We start from the raw sequence: 21,865 nt of genomic DNA, 5'->3' as shown, positions 1-21,865 counted from the left end.
GAGTAAATGCTTTGCAAATTAAATGCTTAACTGCCTTTGGCTTGAGCTCTCAACATTTTATTTCTAATAGAAGCAAATGTCTAGATTTCTCTTGGACTGTGGAGGTGTGGCTTTTGTTTCCAGCACTTGATGTATTTTTTGGAGGTGGAGAGTAGATTGTCTCCAAAGATGGTTGCCATTAGTTCCTTCCCACTTTGTAAGCATGCGCTAGTCCACCCATCAGGAAGTGCTGTTCGCCTCTCCTTTTCAGTCCGAGCTGGCCTTGCAACTGCTTTGAACATCAAAATGGAGTGAAAGTAAAGCTCTACCAGTATGGGGCTTGGCCTCCACCCTCATCCTGGGAAGTCACCCATGTAAGACATCCAACTCCCCAGAGACCACCACGTTAATTACGTGGAGAGACCATACTGAAGGAGAAAGAGAGTAAGGCTATACTATTTACCACAACACCAAATCAACAAGTGTCTGTTGTCTCTTATACCAACAACATTCAAATATCTTCAATTATTTGCCAAATACAAAATTCTCCCGCTAAATTTCCTTGAGTTGGGATCCAGTCAAGTTTTATTCATTGTCTTTGTTTGTCCCATCTTCTAATACAGAACAGTTCCTTCACTTTCCCCACAACAGTAACTTTTGGAATATCCTCCCTTCTGAATTTATCTCATTATTTCCTCCTACTGTTTGGCTTGATCTCTCCTCTGTATTTTCTATAACCTGAAGGTGAGATCTGAAAGCTTGACTAGGTTCAGGTTAAACATTTTTGACAAGAATATTTCATAGATGACTCTGCACATTTCATATTGCATTTACATCAAGGGTTAGATAAAAGAGATTTCATTTTTATTGAAGAATTCATCATGGTGGGAGAGGAAGTCCCAAAGGATCCGGAGAGCTGTGGCAGCAGGAACTCAGTTCACAAATGAAAAAATATTCTTGTCTATGCAGACGGTGGTTAGATACCCCCCATTTCTTTGAAAACTTAATTTTTGTCCCATCTTCTTTATCAAAGACTTTTTCCAAGTTAGCTCTCCTTTTCAATGATGATGATGATAAAGGATGGATGATAATGATGAGTTGGTTTTCATCAGGCAAATGTACTAATCTATCACAATATCAAAAGAATATTGTCATGAATGATATTCATTAAGCCTAAAATCTCAAGAATAAAATTCTTAACTTACAACAAAGCTGTATTTCACTTTTGTGAGCTGTCATTCTTTGCTGTGAGCTATTTTGCTATTATTCAGTGCTTTTCATAGGAAGATCCCTAAATATTAAGTGAGCTCATGGATTGAACAGTGAAAGTATATAACAAAAATGAATTTATCTAAGCAAACTGCATTATTAATCAATCATTTTATTCAGTAAGTTTTTAGCCTGTTTCAAAATCCATGTAAAGAGTTCTTTGAGAAAGTAAATCCTTAAGCTTTAGAGTTTTTATTCTAACACCAAGTAATGCAATAGATTTGGCTTTTGTCATTTCAAAATACTCTAAACTTACTTATGTTCTAATATCGCTTATCTTCAATAAATGGAAAGCATGCCACAATTCTCTTTTGACTAAGAATTTTAAATTGGAATAGACCTGTATCCAAGTCCTGGTTCTGCCCCTTATTAGCTCTGTGTCCTTGGATAGAACTTGAAATCTCCCCAAAACAGCCTTCTGGCCACATGTGAAATATATCAGCTAATGGTGACTTCAGAGGTTTGTAACAAGGACATTTAAGATATATTTTGTGTGTGTGTGTGAAAGGTGTGGTACAAATTCTGGTAGTTAGGGGTGCCTGGGTGGTTCAGTCCTTTAAGCATCTGCCTCCAGCTCAGGTCATGATCTCTGGGTCCTGGGATGGAGCCCCACATCAGGCTCCTGGCTCAGCTGGGAGGCTGCTTCTCCCTCTCCTGCTCTTCCTGCTTGCGCGCTCTCTCTGCCAAAAAATACATAAAATATTGAAAAATAAATTTTGGTAGTTATAAATTGGGTTTCTATCCAAGCATCTGTCTGTGTATATTAACAGTATTTCTGGATTTTCTGCTTTAGATGAAATAAAACTATGTCTGTGTTTATGGGTTTGGACTATTGCATAAAGAGAGTATGTGCACATGCAAATATATGGATTTGAAAACATCTTTCTGAGGGCATCAGCCACAGATTTGGAATCAAAAGACTATCTTAAAGCTCTTCGTGGTGTGTGACATGGGCTTGACTTGGGGTTGAGAGGAAAACGCACCTGAGGTCACTGGATAGAAGAGATTTATCCAAAACTGATCCTCTGATAAATGAAATGACATCTCAAAAGGTATTTGTTTCTGGGGCGCCTGAATGGCTCAGTGGGTTAAAGCCTTTGCCTTTGGCTCAGGTCATGATCTCAAGGTCCTGGGATCGAGACCCACATCGTGCTCTCTGCTTGGCGGGGAGCCTGCTTCCCCCCCCCCCCCCCGCTTGCCTCTCTGCCTACTTGTGATTTTGTCAAATAAATAAACAAAATCTAAAAAAAAAAAAAAAGGTATTTGTTTCCAATCCTGACGCCAGGTTCCAGCCCGTGAAATGCAAACATGGCCGTCCATAGCTGCTGCTTCAGCCTGTGGGTTTTTTAGCCCTAAAAATTGAAAGCATGTGAAATCAAAAAGCAGCAGCAAGGCTACTTTGTATACAAAGAGATGTGTTCATTTTTCCTTTGACTCCACGAAGCCTGTCTGCGCCTCAGCTCCATTACACAATTCCCACCTGACAGTTCAGGCTTCTGAAACTACAGAGGCTTGAGGGAAGAGCGGAAAAAGCAGGGTAACCCTGCTTCTCCCCGTTGTATAAACATTCAGGGCTGATGCCTTGGCTGCCAGGGAACTGGTTTAACCAGATTCAAAGATGCTTATGCCTGAATGCCTGTCAGGACAAATAAGACTGCCTTTTATCTCGGTGTGGCTTTGGGACCCAACCAGAAAGCTATTCTATCCTTCAAGTGTTTGTTTTAAATTGCACTACTCAAAGGTAATCAGGAACTGTATTTAAACCAAGGTACTGGTTTAAACCAAGGTCACTACCGCCCTTAGAATAGTTTCTTTCCTTTTCCTTTTATATTTTTTTAAAGATTGTATTTATTTATTTGACACAGAGAGAGAGAGCAGAAGTAGGGAGAGCAGCAGGCAGTGGGAGAGGGAGAAGCAGGCTCCTTGCTGATCAGGGAGCCTGAATGCAGGGCTCAATCCCGGTACCCAGGGATCATGACCTGAGCTGAAGGCGGATGCTTAAAGGACTGAGCCACCCAGGTGCCCCCCGCCCCCCAGCATAGTTTCTAAGCGAGTTAACATCTCTGTGCACAGTTATTATCCGTGCTGCATGTGAGGAGTTGGAAATGCATAGTTCCTGGAATCTCTAGCTAACAGGATGCTTGTTTTTTCTGGACAGCAGACCCCTTGATATGTTTTAAGGACGGATATTATCTTTAAGTTTCAAACACAGGTGGCTCAGAGAGTGCAAGTTGTCATTGTTGATGCAGAAATTTGGCACAATCTGTAGAAGATTGCATAAAAAAGAAAAAAAAAGCCTTTGACTGGGACTTGAAGAGGTTGAAAGGTAGCAGAATAGGCCACTTGCAAATGTGGAGCTTTGGCATAAGGCTGATTTTGAGCTGAAGGCAATGAAAGAATGCAGATTTAAGAAGAGCCCTCTGCATTCCCCCTATATTTGCCTAAAAGCAGGACATAATATGTAAAGATGCCACCCCCTCCCCCAACCCACACCTACAAGGAGGGAAGCTAATCACTGCAGACAATTCTAGACCCTTCCTTACCATTAGGTTTCCCATGTACCTTGCCTTTTCCCAGTTTAAGAAGCTCAAAGTCCTTTTCCTTTGTCTTGTCATGTCCTAAAAATACACCGTTCCAAAGGAACGGTGTACAATTGTTCAATTGTACAATTGTACAATTGAAGTTGCCATCTAAGCCCCATTTCCAACCAGCCCTTTGAGATACTTATCTCTGAGCTCCCCAGCCTAAGCTAAACGCACCTGCTAATGGACTTCTGCTGGTTTTTTCTCTTGCTAGTGTGCTAGGATCTTTTGTTAGTCTGATATATGGGACGGGAGCGGGAGCATCCACGATGGTAGAATAAAAAGAGTTTTTTCCCTCCCCTCCAAGATCAGGTAGCTTCAGGTGGAGATTCTATTCATAACCTGGGGAGGTATTTGCGTTTCTCATGCATGTATGTGTGCATGTGTGAGTGTCTCTCTAACAGTACTACCACTTCTAAAGTCCTGTAGTCCACCTACGAAGCTTGCCAGGGGCTGTGTTGAGTGTTTTTCATGCTAGACATCTTCTCATTGCCCATCCAGGTCTGCTTTCCACATTTCCCCTCCAGCGCTACGCTCTGGCAGGCTGACTTCCATGGATGCTGTCAACAGGCACCCCGGTATCTCAACTCCGGTGGTTTTTGCCAGTAGGAGCCACTGAGAGATGAAAGCTCTGGGGCCCAAAGAAGGAGGGTGAGGTTGGAGTATTTACCCCCCAGCTTCTTCCCTGCGGGCTAGTCATGGTTGACTGAGGTCTTGCGCTGAAGGTCATGGCTCTTGTAAAGCTGCCCCTTACATGTCTCCCCTCTGCCCTGGAGACCTGGGGCAGGAACAGCTCCCTGCTGCTAATAGCTCTAAGAGAATGCACAGTCCCTGGGGAGAGGAAGGGAACTCGGCCCCCAAGCTGGTGAACAGACCCCTTATAAAACTCCCCTCCACCTCCCTCTTGGAGTATGTCCTCTGTTTCCCGCCAGGATCCTGACTGTCCCATGCATGATCTCATCCCATTCTTTCTGCAAGCCGGAAGACTTGTATTATTATCCCCATAGTACATCTGAGAAAGCCTCAGAAATGTTAAACAGCCTGCCTGAGCTTACATAATTCATTTGTAGATCATCTGGCAGGATTCGAAGGGAGGTCCTTGTGACTCAGCTGGAGTGTCTGCCCTTCACCCGCCTGGACAATATTGCATCACCTCTGTGGTCCCAACCTTTTCCCTTTGTCCTCTCTCTGTAAGGAAGGCTTCATAGATGCCCCTGGTTCTTGTGAAACAAAATTCATACATAATATAATCTACCTAAGGGCCCACTTTTAAATAAAATATAAATTTCTTTCTTTCTTTTTTTATTTTAAGTAGGCTTCATACCCACTGCAGAGCCCAACATGGAACTTGAACTCACGACCTTGAGATCAAGACCTGAGCTGAGATCAAGAGTCAGACACCTGGGATGCCTGGGTGGCTCAGTCAGTTAAGCATCTGCCTTCAGCTTGGGTTGTGCTCCCCCGGGTCCTGGGATTGAGTCCCAAGTCAAGCTCCTTGCTCAGTGGGGAGCCTGCCTCTCCCCTAGCTTGTGTTCTTTCTCTCTCTGACAAATAAATAAAAATCTTAAAAAGAAAAAAAGAGTCAGACACCTAACTGAATGAGCCACTGAGGCACGTCTGTAAAATATTTTAAAATAAGAGGGGAGTTACTTACAATAAAGCATGTGTTTCCTATGTAAATAATTAGCATGAGTTCCTTGTTACAATATAACAAAGTAGTCAGAGGCATGTGCTCTCTTATAATGAGGACACTTGGATTTAAGAAAAGTAAGGCAAAACTGAATTTTTTACTTATAAGGACATTTTTTAAAGACTTTATGTGAGGCAGAGACCATGAGAGAGAGAGCATGCACAAGTGGGGGTTGAGGGTAGGGACAGAAAGAGAGGGAGAAGCAGACTCCCCACTGAGCAGGGAGCCCAATGTGGAACTCGATCCCAGAACCCTGGGATCAGGGCCCAAGCCGAAGGCAGACGCCCAACTAACTGAGCCACCCAGGTGACCCTATAGAGGACATTTTAAAATCAGTGCTAAGTTAGGAGATGAGTGTAGGATCACTCCTCTAAGGTGGATTCAATTCTTTTGCCCCAAAATATTCACTCTATCCCTCCACCTCCAGGGAAGAATACTTTTATTTTCCAGCCTTTGATTTTTGGGCTTGCCAACGTGGCCTGCTTTGGCCAACCGGCATAAAAGCAGACAAGACTGAAATAAGGCTTGAAACTTGTCATGCAGTGGGACTTGCCCTCTTGTACCTCTGCCCTGTTCATAAGAAGAGCTCCTCCCAGCTATCTGCTGGCCCAGCAGACCGAGTTTGAAGCAGAACTGCCCAGCTGAGCCCAGCCTAGATTGGCCAAACCCCAGCCAACCTGAGATGCATGGGGGAGAATGACTGCTGTTTTCTGCCACTTTGTTTTGGACTGGCTTGTACCCCAGAAATTGCTGGCAGATAGAATATGGTGACTGTGACAGCTATAAAGGCAAATAAAGAGGAGATTTTGGGGGGGGCACTCAGATAACATGAGCCGTGTTGCTATCTCTCATGCATTTTTTCCACAATGGTGCACGATTCTTTTTTTCTACCCAGACAAAAGCAAAGTATAATTTCTCCTTTATATGCACAGCAGTTGCATTCCTGGTGTATTCTGGTACGTTAAAATTGTACAAAAATATTTTGTGTTTGTGTAAATCAAAGTTAAGAGTCTAGGTTCAAATAAGTAGAAGCAGGTTATTCACCTACATAAGTGTCTTTCCAGATCCTAAAAAAAAAAAAAAAAAAAAAAAAAATTGTGCAAGATTTATTGGAATTCATTCTTCCTGGAATAGGACTGTCCCAGCTGTTACAGATCATTTGGCACCTAACCCTTACCCACAAATTCTAGTAGGGCACCCCCAAACCCTGTGATAACCAAAACACCTCTGCATATTTCCAAAATGTTCCCTGGGAGGTAGCATTGCCCTTGTTGGAATCACTAGATGAAGTGACTCAATGGTCCCTTCTGTGTCTGATTTTAGTTGTCATTTAATCAATAAATATGTATTAAATGTCTGTTACGTGTCAGCATTGTGGATAGAAGAATCATATACAAACATTGCTGTCAACGGGCTTACAGCATGGAGGGAAACATAAGCCAGCAATTGGGCAATTTTTAATGTGGGGTGATAATTAAAACACTGAGGTACATTTGGGCTGCTTCAGGAGCACCTAGAAGGAGCAAACAACCTAATCTTGGGGGCTTGGGGCTAAATAAAATCTTAAAAACAAACAAACAACAACAAAAAAAAACAAAACAAAAGTGGCTTGAATAGATGAGGGTTTATTCTCACATACAAGAAATGTAGTTAGACCAATTTCCTCCTATCTTTTTGCCTTCTGTCTTGAGTTTACCTCAAGGCCCAAAATGGCTGCTGAGCTTCAATCATCACATCTGCATTCCACCAAAAGAAAGGAAAAGGGGTGAAGAATAAGCTGATAAATCTCCCAGTGGAGTCAGTTCCTTTAAGGGTCTTACAGAGGACATCTGCTTAGTCTGAGGTTAGAAATGAATGATGGTGAGGTACAGTAGAGCTCCCCCGAAAGGCAACGCTGCAGGGCTGGTCATGCATCATCAGAGCTCTCTGTGCATAAGGCTGAGGATCAACTCAGACTGCAATGACATCTCTGCCTTGGCTCTACCCCTGCCCTTTCCAGCTCCCCTCACTTCTTTACAGGTTTTTTCTTCCAAAGACCACTTGCAAAAGAATCTGCAACCCAGGGTCCACATGCAGGAATTCTATGTTTCTTTTTAGCTTAAATCGGCCTTCTTATAATCTCACCTGGGTTCTGCTATGTCCAATGATCTGGAATACATAGAATTTTCTTCTTTACAGAGGCTCCCTCAAACCTTGGGGCATAGCCCTAAAGGAAGAGTGTAATAACTAATGTGTACATATCACTGGGCGGTTGACAGAGTCCTCTGTGTTCTTTTGTCGTGTCCTCCAACTCGCCTAGTCCTTGATAGCAGTCACGGTTATTTTTACAGGGGAGGACATGGTTATTTTTCAGGAGGATGTTCAGATAGTGACCTTCCCAAGGTCACTGGGAAGATAAATGGCAGAGCTGGGATTTCTGGGAGGAGGACTTAAAGCACCAGACCAGGTGTGTTAGTTTCCTAGGGCTGCCCTAAAAATATGCCTCATACTGGGGGACTTACAACAACATGGAAATGTATTTGCTGCTTTGGAGCCGTGAGCAGCACTATGCTACCTCCCAAGGCTCTGGGTTCGATCCCTTCCTGCCTCTTCCTAGATTCTAGCAACCCTAAGGTTCACCTGTCTGGTGGCTGCAGGGCTCCCATCTGTGCCTCCCTCAGTCTTCACCTGGCTTTCTCTGCATGTCTCTCTGTGTCCTCTCCACTCCTCATAAGGACACTCTTGTCAGATTTAGGGCTCCTGGAAGCCAGTAGGACCTCACCTCTGTCCTTAACCCATTACATCTGCAAAGACCCTATTTCGAGGTCACATTCCCAGGTTCTAGGTGGGTGTAAATATTTGGAGGGAGTCCTACTTAACCCATTACCCATGGAACTTTGATTTTCATAGATTTATTTATTTTTAAGTTTCATTTCTTTTTTTTTTTTTTTAAGGGTTTTATGTATTTAAGAGAGAGAGAGAGGGTGAGCAAAAGAGCACAAGCAGGGGAGCAGCAGAGGGAGAGGGAGATGCAGACTTCCAGCTGAGCAGGGAGCTGCACACAAGGCTCCATCTCAGGCAGGACCCTGAGATCATGACCTGGGCTTAAGACAGATGCTTAACCAACTGAACCACCCAGGCACGCCTTAAGTTTCATTTCTCTGTGTTCCCAGCAACAGTCCCTGTCATGCATATAAACACAGATTCTCTTCTGTCCCTTGTTCTCAGCTCTCATGCTAGAGGGGCAAGCAGAGGCAGGAAGAGACGACTTGGCAAAGCCCCTTCAGAGCCCCTGGAGTGCTTCCCAGGGGCTCCTCTCTGTCTGGCCCCAGGATGCTGGCACCTCGGAAATGACCAGCAAGTCTCAGTAGCTTACCTAAATGTCCTTACTTTCAGTATGTTCAGTTCAGAGTGTTGCTGTTTTTCAAAGATCCAAGGAAAACCGCGCCAAGTACCTTCGGATCCAAGTCCTTCCCCAGCCAGGTTGTCAGAATGCAGGCTTCTCAGGGGTGGGGGAGAGGATTGGTGAGCTTTCCCCTCAGAAATCAAAGCTAGAGAGGGAAAGTCAAGGGTATGTATGCAAGACTGTCTTGGTCAAGGGCAGCCCCAGCAATATCCCAGCTCTGTGGCATAAGTAGCAGCAAGTTATTTCTCACAGTTCTAGAGGATGAGAAGCCCAAGATAAGGTGCCAACAGATTCAGTCCCTGGTGAGAGCCTGCTTCCTGGCCAGTGGGTGATCTGTTCCTTGCTGTGTTCTCACAGGGCAGAGAAAGAAAGAGAGAGGAGGAGAGAGAGAGAAGAAGAGGGAAGGAGAGAGGTAAAGAGGGAGAGGGTGAAGAAACTCTGATGTCTCATCCTTTTCTTGTAAGGAGACCAGTCCTATCTGGGGGCTCACTCTCAGGACTTCATCTAAAACCCAATTATATTCCAAAGGTCCCATATCATAACATTGGTGGTTTAGAGTTCCAACATATCAATTTGGTGGGGGTTTGGCAGTGGGGGGAGAGGGACACAATTCAATCCATAGCACTGACCCTGTGAGCAGGGAAGTTAGGATCCATAACCAGAGAGCAGAGACAGCCAAGGTAAAGTCTGTAGATTTCCTTCATTTTTGGTGGTCTCCCCTGGCAGCTTTCCCTTTAAAAAGAAGTAGGTCCATGGGGCGCATAGCTGGCTGTGTTGGTGGAGCATGAGACTCTTGAGTTGGTGTAGAGCTTACTTAATAATAATAATAATAATAACAATAATAATAATAAATCAGGCATATGTTCTTGCTTTGGGGAAGCAAGAAGAAGAGCAGGTCGGGGACAGGGTTCCATGACAAAGGCCAGAAGAGATAGATAGGGAGAAGGGCAGGCAGACTGACAGGGGGAGTGGCAGGGAGAGAGGAGAGAAGGGTTCGTTGGTCTTGACTGGTAAAGGGTTTCAAGGTGTATTAATACATGATACATCCATCCCACGTTATGGCCATAGCCATAGAGCCATGGAGTTGGCATTCTTGGGTGTGGTTGATGAAACCAACTGCATCTCAATCTGGCTTAAGGAGACAAAGGAACTTAAGACCCCTATAACTGAAAACTTCAGGCATGGCTGGATCTAGGTGCTCACATGGTATCCTCACACATTCCCATTTCCTAGTTCTGCTCTGGCTTTTCTGCCAAGGCAGGGGCTCCTTGAGTGGTGGGAAACTGCAGCAACCATAACTACCGCAAATAGAAAAGGCCAGTGGTTGCTGCTGTGGAAAGTGCTTCAGGGATGGATTGTGCTGCCTGCTCCACTTCATCACCCCCTTCTGACCCATGCCCTTTGCGAGGTTCACCAGGCTTGGGCACATGACTCGCCTGACCCAAAAGCATATGGCGGAAGTGACAGGGGCAGCTCCAAGCCTAGGTCTCCAGATGCTTGTCCCTTTCTCTTAACTCTTGTGCTCCAGCCCATATGAAAACATGTCCAGGCTGGCCCTCTGGTTCCAGGAGGGGGATGAGAGACACATGGGGCCGAGATGAATTACCTCCGCCAAGGCAACCCTAGACAAGCCAGTCTCCTGTCCCAGACAAGGTGGGAAGGCTGAACGTGTGTGACACATGAACAGTCAACATGACAGATGCCACTAAGATGACAAAATGTAACCCTTGTAGTTTCTTTCCCAAGCTTTCCAGCAGCAGCCCCCAGTCATCTGCCCGAATCCAAGCCAGCCCCTCTGGTCCTTTGCATTTCTCCCACTACATGGGCTAAAATTGGGAAGAGTTGGATTTTCAAAGGGAAACTGAGGGGTTGATTACAGAGAACACAGAGAAGTCACTCAGGCATTACTTAGAAAATGTTCCTCAGGCACGAACCATTTTCTCTGTAGTAGATTTGAGGGTGGAAGTCCTTCTGCCCCATTAACAAAGTAAGGAGCATGCCTTCCTGGTCCCTGTGGGGGACCTCATCCTCATCCTCCGGTGGGGGAATTGCCGAGTCTGCGCCTATCTTAGTGATGTGGGAGAGTCGGCTGTGTATGAAGGCGTGCACCCAAGTCTGTCTCCACGCTCTGGCCTCAGAGGACCCGTTTCCAGCTCTGCCTCTCGTTTCTTTTGAGCATCCTGCTGACATCCCTCGGCTTCCTTCTGCTCAAGGATTTTCCTGCACACATAGACAATAAAAAGAAACATTCCCAACTTACTGTAGTGAGCCCCTCTCTATGCCCCTCTCAGCAAATATTCAGAGAACATGAATTTTACCATAAATGTCTGAATCTAAGGTGAGGTTTTTTTCTTTTTTCCTTCCCAAAATTGAAAAGAGGGAACTGCCTTATTTTTGAAACTGTCAAATTATCTCCCACTAAGGAGTACTCTCTCATTTTCCTTCTTTGGGTCAACTCTTGCCATGCTCTTACTGTTTGGGGAAGGTGACCTGTCAAGGCTGCAATTCCATGCTGGTTTGGTCTGCCTCTCTAAGTCACCCCACAGCATCAGAGTTGTTTAAGACAGGATCAGAAAATATAGATGCAGTGACAATTTTTGGTGGTATGACTTCATGAACTCAACTGCAAATTCTGTAAAGAACTCTTTTAATGATCACAAATCTGTACCTATAAGAAAAATTTTTAAAGATTTTATTTATTTATTTGAGAGAGAGCAAGAGTGAGAAAGATCACAGAGGCAGAGGGAGAAGCAGATTCTTCACTGAGCAGGGAGCCCTATGCAGAGCATGATCTGAGTTGAAGGCACATGCTTAAGACTGAGCCACCCAAGTGCCCCAAGAAATTTTTTAAAATAGAAGTGTTAATGCTAATGAGAATGTGTAGTTAAGTCTTGAGATAAAAATTCCCAAAGTATCAACATAGCTAGATCTAGAGTTTTCTATTCAGATGACGAGCTCGTGCAGATAAGGTGCTCTGGCAACTTGTGCTGGGCAGTTTGAATAGGGCCCTTATTACATCAAAGACCAGATACTACAGGTGAAGGTGAAGGATTTAAGTGAAACTACTAGATGAAATGTGCATGGAAAAATGCAGTGTTTCTACATTAAGACACCACAGAGTGTAAGTGTGTGATGTTACCATGGGTGTGTAAATCAATTCTTCAGTACTGTAAGAGACATTTGACTAGTCCATCTACAATTCTGTGCGTGTAGGTGTGTGTATACTATCATGTCTTGAAATTGGTTAGACTGATTCCTCCTACTTTAATATTTTTCAAAGTTCCTGTAGCTATTCTAGTTCCCTTGCTTTTCCTATGAATTTCAGAATATCATTTTTATCCACAAAAATCTGGCTGGGATTCTGATAGAAATTGTGTTAAACTTTTTGTTTCTGAAGATTTTACTTAATTACTTGAGAGAGAGAGAAAGAGAGAGAGAATTAGCTGGATGGGGGGAGGGGCTGAGGGAGAGGAAGAAGCAGGCTTTCTGCAGAGCAGGGGGACCAACGCAGGGCTGGAGCCCAGGACCCTGGAATCAGGATCTGAGCCAAAGGCAGACGCTTAACCAACTAAGTCACCCAGGCACCCCTGAAATTGTATTAAACTTGTATACGCACTAAACCTGGGGAGAACTGATATCTTCACTATGTTGAGTTGTAGTAACGGTCTCTGTGTTTATTCAGAGCGTTGATTTTTTTCATTAGCATTTTGTTGTGTTCTGCATACAAGTCCTGTACATATTTTGTTTGATTTACACCTAAATCAAACCTTCCTCTCTTCCTCCTTTCATTTATCTGAGCAGTTGTGTTTTATTTCTAGTTTGGGTGTTCATGGGATCATTCTTAGTACACAGAGGTATGATTGGTTTTTGTGTGTTTGTTTATCTGGTATCTTGCAACCTTGCTGAACTCAATTTCAGCTGGAATTATTTTTGCAGACCCCTTGGCATTTTCTATATAGACAATCGCGTCTTATGCAAAGAGGGACAGTCTTGTTTCTTTCTTTCTGATGTATAAATGTCGATGGATACGCAACTACAACATGCAACGGGAAGCATTGCGCAAGAGGTAGAAGAGGACAGTGTGACTCTGACTTTGGCGGGGAAAAAAAAGAAGAGGATTTTTTCCTCAAACGGGGTTGTGACAGTCATTTCTGTTGTCAGGTGCTGGTGGTGGTGATGCTGACTTTCGGTCTGAAAACCCCACCAAATCTTTGCTCCAGTAATCTCATCTTCAGGCTGTATTCTTATGAGAGGAGGGTGCTAGAGGTGCTGAGGGTAAAGCAGAAGATAGGTGAACTTATTGCACAGGTCCAGTAAATTGCCGGCAACCCCCCAACCCCCGCCCACTTCTCCCCAAACCCCTACCCCTGCGGGTCCACCAGGGAGGGATCTCTTAGGGGAAGCGTGGGCAGAAGGGACTGCTTTTTCGGGGCTCAGTTCCTCCAAGGCGCATGGGGGCGCTGTGAGTCCTCGCGGGGCACGGCGGCACTCTTTCTCAGCCTCCTCGGTAGGACTGAGACTTTCGGGACGGTGGCGGGAAGATGGCGGCACCCAGGGAGTGGCTGGGAACAGTAGAGGCAGAGGGGATCGCGGGTCGTCAGGGAAGCTCGGGAGTGGAGGTGGTATTTCCTTCCGATCCCGCCACCCCCGCCCCGCTGTGCCCTCACGGTGGGTGTGCGTCTGGGTTCAGCCGAACGGTCCGGCGCGAAGGGCGGAGGTTAGCCTGAAGATGCTTTGGGCTTCTCAGGGCCCCCACACTGTTTTCCCAGATTTTTACCTTCCTCTCTTTTCACCACAGGTGATGCCGAAAAATGCCCTTTCCCGGGGACGTAGTGTTTTCACTTTCCTTAAGAAACTGTCATAGAAACCACTGTGGTGGTTTTGGCTCCGCGGCTGTTACATTTTATTTTTCCCCTCATGGGAAGAGGCGAGCTAGGCAAAGGCGATGCATGTTACTGAGTGAATCCGTTGTCAGGTATTTGGGGGATTTCATTGGTTGTTTTGCTATCCTTTTATTTTAAAAAGTTAGGAAGAAGGATAGCATGAATTGCTCAGAAACCAGACCTAGTTTTTCTGTAATTTGTGTAGAGAGGATGTGTCCAACTCCAAAAGCCCAGATTTTCACCGAAATGATAATTGGATGGAAGTGGCAAAGTGCTCCGTTCTCTGGATCCCTTCCAGATTTTAGTCTCAATACCGGATCATTCACCACGTAGACAGCAACAACGTAGACAGCAACAACGGCGTTTTCTTTCTGCAGAGACTAGTTTTCAAGAGTTACATCTCAAGTGATCAGTGCCTAAATATAATAGGTTAAAAAAAGTAATTAAATGGAGTGGTGGGCTTAATTATGACATCTTGTGCATAAAACCAAATCAAGTTTTATTTAAGGGTGGTGAAAACTAGGTACTTGATGTAGATGACTCTAGTTTTACATTTTTTTCCCCCCCATTCTGGAACTAGGACCCACTCTTCTGTTTGTAAAGGTGAACCAAGGGAAAGAAGAAACACGGAGATTCTATGCCTGCTCAGCCTGTAGAGATAGAAAAGACTGTAATTTTTTTCAGTGGGAAGATGAAAAGGTATATCAACTTCTTAAGCATATTTAAAAAAAAATTTTGAAGTATGTGACAATTTGAGAACATTGGTCTAAACCAATAAAAACATGCAACTTGAGCATTAAATCAGGTAAATCTCTTTAGATAATTGAAGATACTATTGTTTTTGGTTTGAGAGATTGGAGTTTATGCTTACTCTAAACTTAATCTACTCTGAGTACTGATGTTGTAAACTGTCTCAAATACCATTCGTTTTTAAGACAATGAGGTGTCAGTACTGGTTGGGTGATCATTTATTTATTTATTTGCAAATACAGATTTCTCCATATAGAGTTTAGGTTGTGATCATTCTAGGCAGTGTTTTAGAAAAACATTTTTTTTTTTTTTAAACATTTGCATTGAACATCCTTTATACAGCTACTGTATAACCAATGAAGGCACTTAGAGATTTGGCTGTGAGCTTGGTATCCTCTTGGACTCAGCTCTAATTAGAGTTTCGGAAAGTTTTGCCTAGAAAGATTTCAGCTGTCTTAGATTTATTGGAAAACAGTCTTGTTTACCACTTCTGCACACCTGTTAAAATCACCATGTGTGAGATAATCTCGCAGTGCTTTAATATGTTAGGTATTGCTTCATAGTACTCTAGAACTTTCCCAGTTTAATGTGTTCTGTTTTTATTTTCCCCTGAAACAGATGCTTGTTTACAACATTGAGCTGCTTTAATTGGCTTTTTAATGTTAGCATGCAAAACCAGTTTTTCTAGGATGGTAGCAAGTTTGATAGTTTATTAAATGGTGTTTTTATTCCTTTTCAGTTGTCAGGAGCCAGACTTGCTGCCCGAGAAGCTCATAACCAAAAATGCCAGCCTCCTCTCTCCCGAACGCAGTGTGTGGAAAGGTGCTGATGTGTTATCATTTTTATTTATTGTTTTTGTTTTCTTTTTCCCTGTATCTTTGCATTTACTTTCATTTAAAAAATTTATTGTGGTAAAATATATATTATGTAAAATTTGTCATTTTAATAATTTTAAGTATACAGTTCAGTGGTGTTAATTATGTCCACAGTGTTGTGCAATTTTCACCATTACCTATTTCCAAAACCTTTTCATCACTCCAAACAGAAACTCTGTTATTATTAAGCATTGACTCCTCATTCCAATTCCCCTCCCAAACCCTGGTAACCTCTTCTATACTCTGTGGATTTGACTATTCTAGCTACCTCATGTAAGTGTAATAAAATATTTGCCCTTTTATGCCTGCCTTATTAACACGTTTTCAGGGTTCTTCCATGTTGTAGTATGAGTCAGAACCTCCTCTTTTTATGGCTGAATAATATTCCATTATATACACATACACCACATCTTGATCTGTTCATCCATCAGTGAACACTTGGGTTGTTTTTCCCCTTTTGGTTGTTGTGAATAATGCTCCAGTGAACACTGTCAGGCAAATATCTGTTTGAGTCTTTGTCTTCAGTTCTTTTGCGTACATATCTAGGAGTGTGATTATTGGATCATATTGTAATTCTGTGTGTAGTTTTTTGGGGAACCACCAAACTCTTTTCCACATTGGCTGCACCATTTTACATGTCCCACCAGCAACGTACCAGGGTTCCACTTTCTCCGTATCCTTGTCAACACTTACTATTTTCTGTTTTTTTTTTTTTTTTTTTTTTTTTTTTTTTTTATCTTAGTAGTTGTGAAGTGATATGTCATTGTGGTGTTGAATTTTGGGTCCCTGATGAGTAATGATCTTGATTATCTTTGTGTGCTTATTGGCCATTTGTGTATCTTCTTTGGAGAAATGTCTGTTCAAGTCCTTTGTTCATTTTTAATAGGATTGTCATTTTTGTTGTTGAGTCATGGAAGTTCTTTATATGTTAAGGGATTTATGCCCTTAACAGATGCAAGATTTGTAGAAGCTCTCTCCTGTTCTGTAGATTGCCTTTTCACTTTCTTGATGATGTTCTTTGATGCACCAGAGTTTTTAAATTTGATGAAGTCCCAATTTATCAGATTTTTGCTTTTGTTTTCTTTGCTTTTTGGTAATATAGCTAGGAATCCATTGTTATATCCACGGTTAGGAAGATTTACCGTACTATTTCTTTTTTGAAATACTCATAAAACTAAAACATTTTTTGAATGTTGTGAACATCACTTTTTAAAAAGCTACATTGTTGAAGTGTTTTATTGGGTGGCTGGGAGTTGAATCTTAGATTTATCTCTTTGGAGACGTGTGAAAAGCCACCTCTTCCTATGTCATAGGCCTTATTTGTGTATGCTGGGAGAGGCTCCTTAAGAAGCCCCTGGTTTGGGTTGCTGGAGGTTTTTCCTCTCAAGGCAACTCCTTTGGTTACCTGGGCTGCCGTGTTCAGAGGATTCTGAGGTCTTTTCTATGTTAAGTGGAAAGGAGAATTGGGCTCTATTAAAAATACCTTCTTGGGGCGCCTGGGTGGCTCAGTGGGTTAAGCCGCTGCCTTCATTTCAGGTCATGATCCCAGAGTTCTGGGATCGAGTCCCACATCGGGCTCTCTGCTCAGCAGGGAGCCTGCTTCCTCCTCTCTCTCTCTGCCTGCCTCTCTGCCTACATGTAATCTCTCTCTGTCAAATAAATAAATAAAATCTTTAAAAAAAAAATACCTTCTTAAGCTTTTTACATTTTGAAGTCTTTTGATGGAGTAGGCTGTTTCTTAAGATAACTAGATCACTCCTAACCACAGTACTTAATCAGTGATAGCTACTTAATACATGGAAATCCAGTCAACAACAAAACATATTTACAAGGGAATTGTAAATTTAGCACTACTGTGAGCTGGCTAGTGTGCTGTGTTTGACATGAGAATTACTTAATCTTGCTAAGGTAGTTTACTTAGATGAGAAAATTGAGGCCTGGAGAAGTTGAGTGACTTCATTAAGCTCTTACTGCTAAAATGACTTAGCAGTGACTCCGACTTATGCCTCTGATTCTAAAATGTTATTTTTAAACATAAAAGCAGATAGTAATTAACATATGATGTGTAATGATTTAAGGAGAGTTAAGAAGTTAAAATGTGAGTTATATAGAGATATAATGAGATTATCATAATGACATAAAATGGAATATCAAAGATGCAGAAAGTAGAAAGCAGAAAAACGTCACCGGTGGTTTCTCCTTTTGAACCCATTACTTTGTTCATTTTGTAGTATTTTCTCCTGATTTTTTTTTTTTTACCTGTACCAAAGTTTATTTGTTTGACAAGGTCATTGCCTTAATGCATGCATAGTCTCCTGTACTCTGTGTTATGGATTTTATCTGATAAGCCTGTTTCTATGTTATGACTTAAGGATATTGATGATTTAATTAAACTCTATAAGAAATCTAGGTGATCTTGTTTCCTTGTGTAACCAAATTTTAGTCTGGAGCTAAACCACTGTTCTGTCTTTGTAGTGCCAGGGTGTGTTGTTTTGGAATAATTTTGGAAATTCATATTTCATGTTAATTAGAAAAAAAAACTTGCTAAAATGTGAAATATTAAAGAATTTTCAAAAGTTTATTTCTTGGAGGTCATACTCTCATCTCTAATCTAGTCTTGATTCTTGAGAGCATATCTTAATATTTTAAATCATCATTTTGAATCATCTGTAACCCATTAACCTTGGATTTTGTTACCCAGGCTTGCTTGCTTGCTTCCTTCCTTCCTCCCTTCCTTCCATCCATGTATTCATTCTTTGAGGACTCAAAAAGAACTTAAACTGTGGACTTGAGATATATAAAGATAATGCAGTGCTAAGAAGAATATGCTAAACATAGAAAATAGTTATAAGAAAAACCAAGTGCTCTAGAAGGTCAGCAACGATGCTGCTACCTTGTGCCATCGCTGATCAGTACAGTTTAACGACACGAGACTTGAACAGGTCTTGGAGGATTGGGAGAAGTTGAAGCCTTTTGACAGGTAGTATCACTGATTTTGCTGCCCCCCCCCTTTGTGATTGATGCTGTCATGCTTGCTTAGGGGCTTTCTGTGGAGTAAAACATTTGAAATCAGTCATTCCTCTAAAAATTTAAACTTTTGGCTTTTTAACGGACTTACTCCATGTTATTAAGTTACCTAACGAATTTACTCCATGTTATTAAGATACCTATTCTCTTAGATGAGAGAATTGAGATTAGCTGTTCATCCTTGTGTGTAAAGGAACCTAAGAATGGTGTACTGTTACTGTACTGTTTTCAAAGTTAACTTTCTACAACTCATTTATAAATTATATTATGAATTAAGTAGTCCATTTGAAAGTATTAAAATGCATTTAAACATGATTTCTCTTCTATAATGCAAGCCTTCATCTGTCACTGTGGAGTCACAATAGCTTTTCACTGATAATTTCTCTTCCAAATTGTTAGAAAGGAATTATGGTAGCGAGCAAGATTAATGGGCCCGTGTTACTTGATTTTTATGACAGAGCTGGGACTGCTCCACAGATGTCTAGGTGCTACAGAACAGGATTTGATAATTCGTTTTTTTAATCTCACTCTTTGAACCATGCTTTATATTACATGTGTTCAGTTGACAGATTTACCTTTTGTGTCTGAGATTTGACTTTCCTTATAGTTGTTAGCTGCCTGTTATGCCCTGGAATGTTATTCTATTATGTAGTATGTTGGCACCTTATTGTGACCTATGAAGTCTTAGAGAAGATCTATTTTAATGCTAAAATAAGTATTAATTTATGTGCATCTATAGAGTTTTGTTTAGTTGATATTTCATTTGGTTATGTGTTTTCAGAGCTCATTTAAACTCAGATTTTCAAGGTCTGCTATTAGGGAAATGCCATAAACATAATTCGTCTACTCTAGGAAAGGCAAATGGAACATCAAATGGAGATCAATAAAAATGACATTTCAAAATGCTAGCCTGCAAATTGTGAATCATGCTGAGCCATGCGGCAGACTGCATTTCTTCTGCCCACCCCGGGTCTGTGCAGAAAGGACAGTGAGGAGGTGTCGCTGAGTAAGCCTCAGCCTTCCACTCGCATGTTCTTCCTCCCATACTTCGAAAAAGGCTTGTTTCTGAGTGCAAAATGTAAAGCAGTGTACTTGAATGATTGTGATGTGATTTTGAATAGAAGTACGCACGAGATCTCTATTTATCTTTTGTCAGGAAAGGTTAATAAACTAGCAGGAAAGCTTTCTGAGGAACAGTTTTGACAAGGCACAAAGATATATAAGTGGAGGTTCATTTAACAGTATTTTCCCCCTTTGTTTAAAAGCGATTAAACTTGGAGAACTAAGCGCTGTCAGACAGTCCCGCATATGAGCAAATTATACCCCAGTCCTTCATGGTTTCAAACTTTCATCTCTTCCTGAGATGAAAGCTTCTCCTGCCCTCAGTGGGTATCACGAGGTGAGGGCTCGGCAGTCCTTCTGATTGTGTTTAAGTAACAGAACCTGACACAGTTCTGTCTATGGGGATCTTCCCTCTCTTTTTTCCTGTAAAGCCCTTGATTGTTGTCATTCTTTCAAGGATGAGTATTTGCTTCCCTAATATCAAACGTACACTCTGTTGCTCGATTGTGGTTCCTGACTGCATGTATGATACCTTTGTGTTTTGGGACTGAAATTGTAGGTGATGGCAGTGACCCTCGCTTGTAGTTCCAACAGTCTGCTGTGCTGAGTTGAAGAGATGACAGCATGAAGGGCTGGGACAGGTTTGCCATTGGGGGACCATCCCACCTACCTCATGACCTCAGTCTGGCTGATGGCTTTATATATCCTATCTCTGTGTTGTGGATGCTAAAATGTGAAAACGTGGGGTGCTGGGTGGCTCAGTGGGTTAAGCCACTGCCTTCGGCTCAGGTCATGATCTCAGGGTCCTGGGATCGAGCCCCTGCATCAGGCTCTCTGCTCAGCGGGGGGCCTGCTTCCCTTCCTTTCTCTCTGCCTGCCTCTCTGCCTACTTGTGATCTCTCTCTGTCAAATAAATAAATAAAATCTTTAAAAATTAAAATAAATAAATAAATAAATAAATAAAATAAAATGTGAAAACGTGCATCTTAGAAGTGATGAAATGGTATGGTTGGATTTTGCTTTGTGATCTGGTCCATCAGGGTTCCTTTTCATGGGTAGATTTAGCTCATTCGCAGACTGGATATAACAGATGTGCTTGATCTTGGTTTTGTTGTATTATTTTATGCTTTCTGGTTTCCTTGCTTCTCTTTGCTCTTTCACTATGTGGTGTATGTTTTCTTTTTTTAGTATTTGTTCCTTTTTTTCTTTGTTTTTGTTTTTGTTCTTATAATTGCCTTTGTAGCTTTTTATGCTATATTTAAATGTTTTGTTTTTTAGATTGTCTTCATACATCTAAAAATGAGAAAGGATAAACTTATATTTCATCTTCTGATCTCTTTTTCTACAATGACTATCCAGTTTTGGTTATTTCTTTTTAAGGATAACCTTTATGCCTTTGAATATTGCTTACAGCTTTTACTTGATTTTTCTGTTTTAAATATCTTTTGGCCTTTGACTCGGACACATGAGAAAATCAGTATACTTACAGCATCTCCCACTTTCTCCGGGACTTCCCCCACCTCTTATATTTGGATTTATATTATTTATATTTTATATTGTAACTATAATACCCATATTGTTCTGTTTTCATTCTGTGGCTAAATGGATTTGGTACTTACTGATGGCCCCATTGCTGTAGTTCCTTCATTGATCTCCTATTTGGCTAAAATTCATCCTCTAGTGGTTTTTGCTTTTTAAATAAAAGTCCTATATTAACCAAAAATTTTAAATCAAAATCCTGTGTGGCTATCATATGGTTCCACTTACATGAAATATCCAAAACAGGCAAATCTATTGAGACAGAAAATAGATTAGTGGTTGTTAGAGGCTGGGGGTCAGGGAAAGGGGAGTGACTGCTGACGGGTACAGGGTTTCTTTTTGAGGCGATGAGATTGTTCTGGAATGAGATTGTGGTGATGGTTACCCAACTTCATGAACATTCTAAAAATCACTAAATTGTATACTTTAAAAGGGTGATTATATGGTTCATGAATTAAATTTCAGTAAAAAAAAACCCGAAATCTGTATGTGGCAGTGGAATCAAATAGTTCAAAAACAAATAGAAGCTTTGCAGAGAACAATCAATACCCCTGTCTCCACCTGTGCATTTCCCCCTCCCCAGAAGCAACTATAGTCAGCTCTTCTGGCTAATTAGTTTAGAATTTTATCTTCCTGTCTATGAAATACAAAACATGCTTATATTGCTACTTCTTGATTAATCAAGTTGTGAATTATCTATTTCCTGTGGAAGTTGAGGATTTATCTTTCTTTCTCTCTTCTCCTGCCCTCTCCCCTCCACCTCCATCTCCACCTCCCCATAATCCATGCCTTTTTCCTACACCATTTGTATATGGTTATATCAT

At 41.8% G+C, this 21,865-nt stretch overlaps 1 protein-coding gene across 4 annotated transcripts in view; it reads left to right on the top strand.

Moving 5' to 3' along the window:
* The first annotated feature begins 13,411 nt into the window (after positions 1-13,411).
* Positions 13,412-21,865, top strand: part of ZCCHC4 (zinc finger CCHC-type containing 4) — a 45,154-nt gene continuing 36,700 nt past the window's right edge. For 2 of the 4 annotated variants that reach the window (XM_082729120.1, XM_082729119.1), the window contains exons 1-3: positions 13,412-13,573; positions 14,369-14,487; positions 15,278-15,360. In XM_082729120.1, the coding sequence (XP_082585246.1) occupies positions 13,447-13,573; positions 14,369-14,487; positions 15,278-15,360 (329 nt within the window). In that variant the 5' untranslated portion in view covers positions 13,412-13,446. The remainder of the gene's footprint in view (positions 13,574-14,368; positions 14,488-15,277; positions 15,361-21,865) is intronic. The other 2 variants (XR_014311296.1, XM_082729118.1) reach the window with 1 other exon arrangement.

Source organism: Mustela nivalis, assembly GCF_964662115.1.
Source record: "Mustela nivalis genome assembly, chromosome: 4".
Lineage (NCBI taxonomy): Eukaryota > Metazoa > Chordata > Mammalia > Carnivora > Mustelidae > Mustela > Mustela nivalis.
Note: the sequence above shows the minus strand (reverse complement) of the source record. Positions and strands in the feature narration are given on the sequence as shown.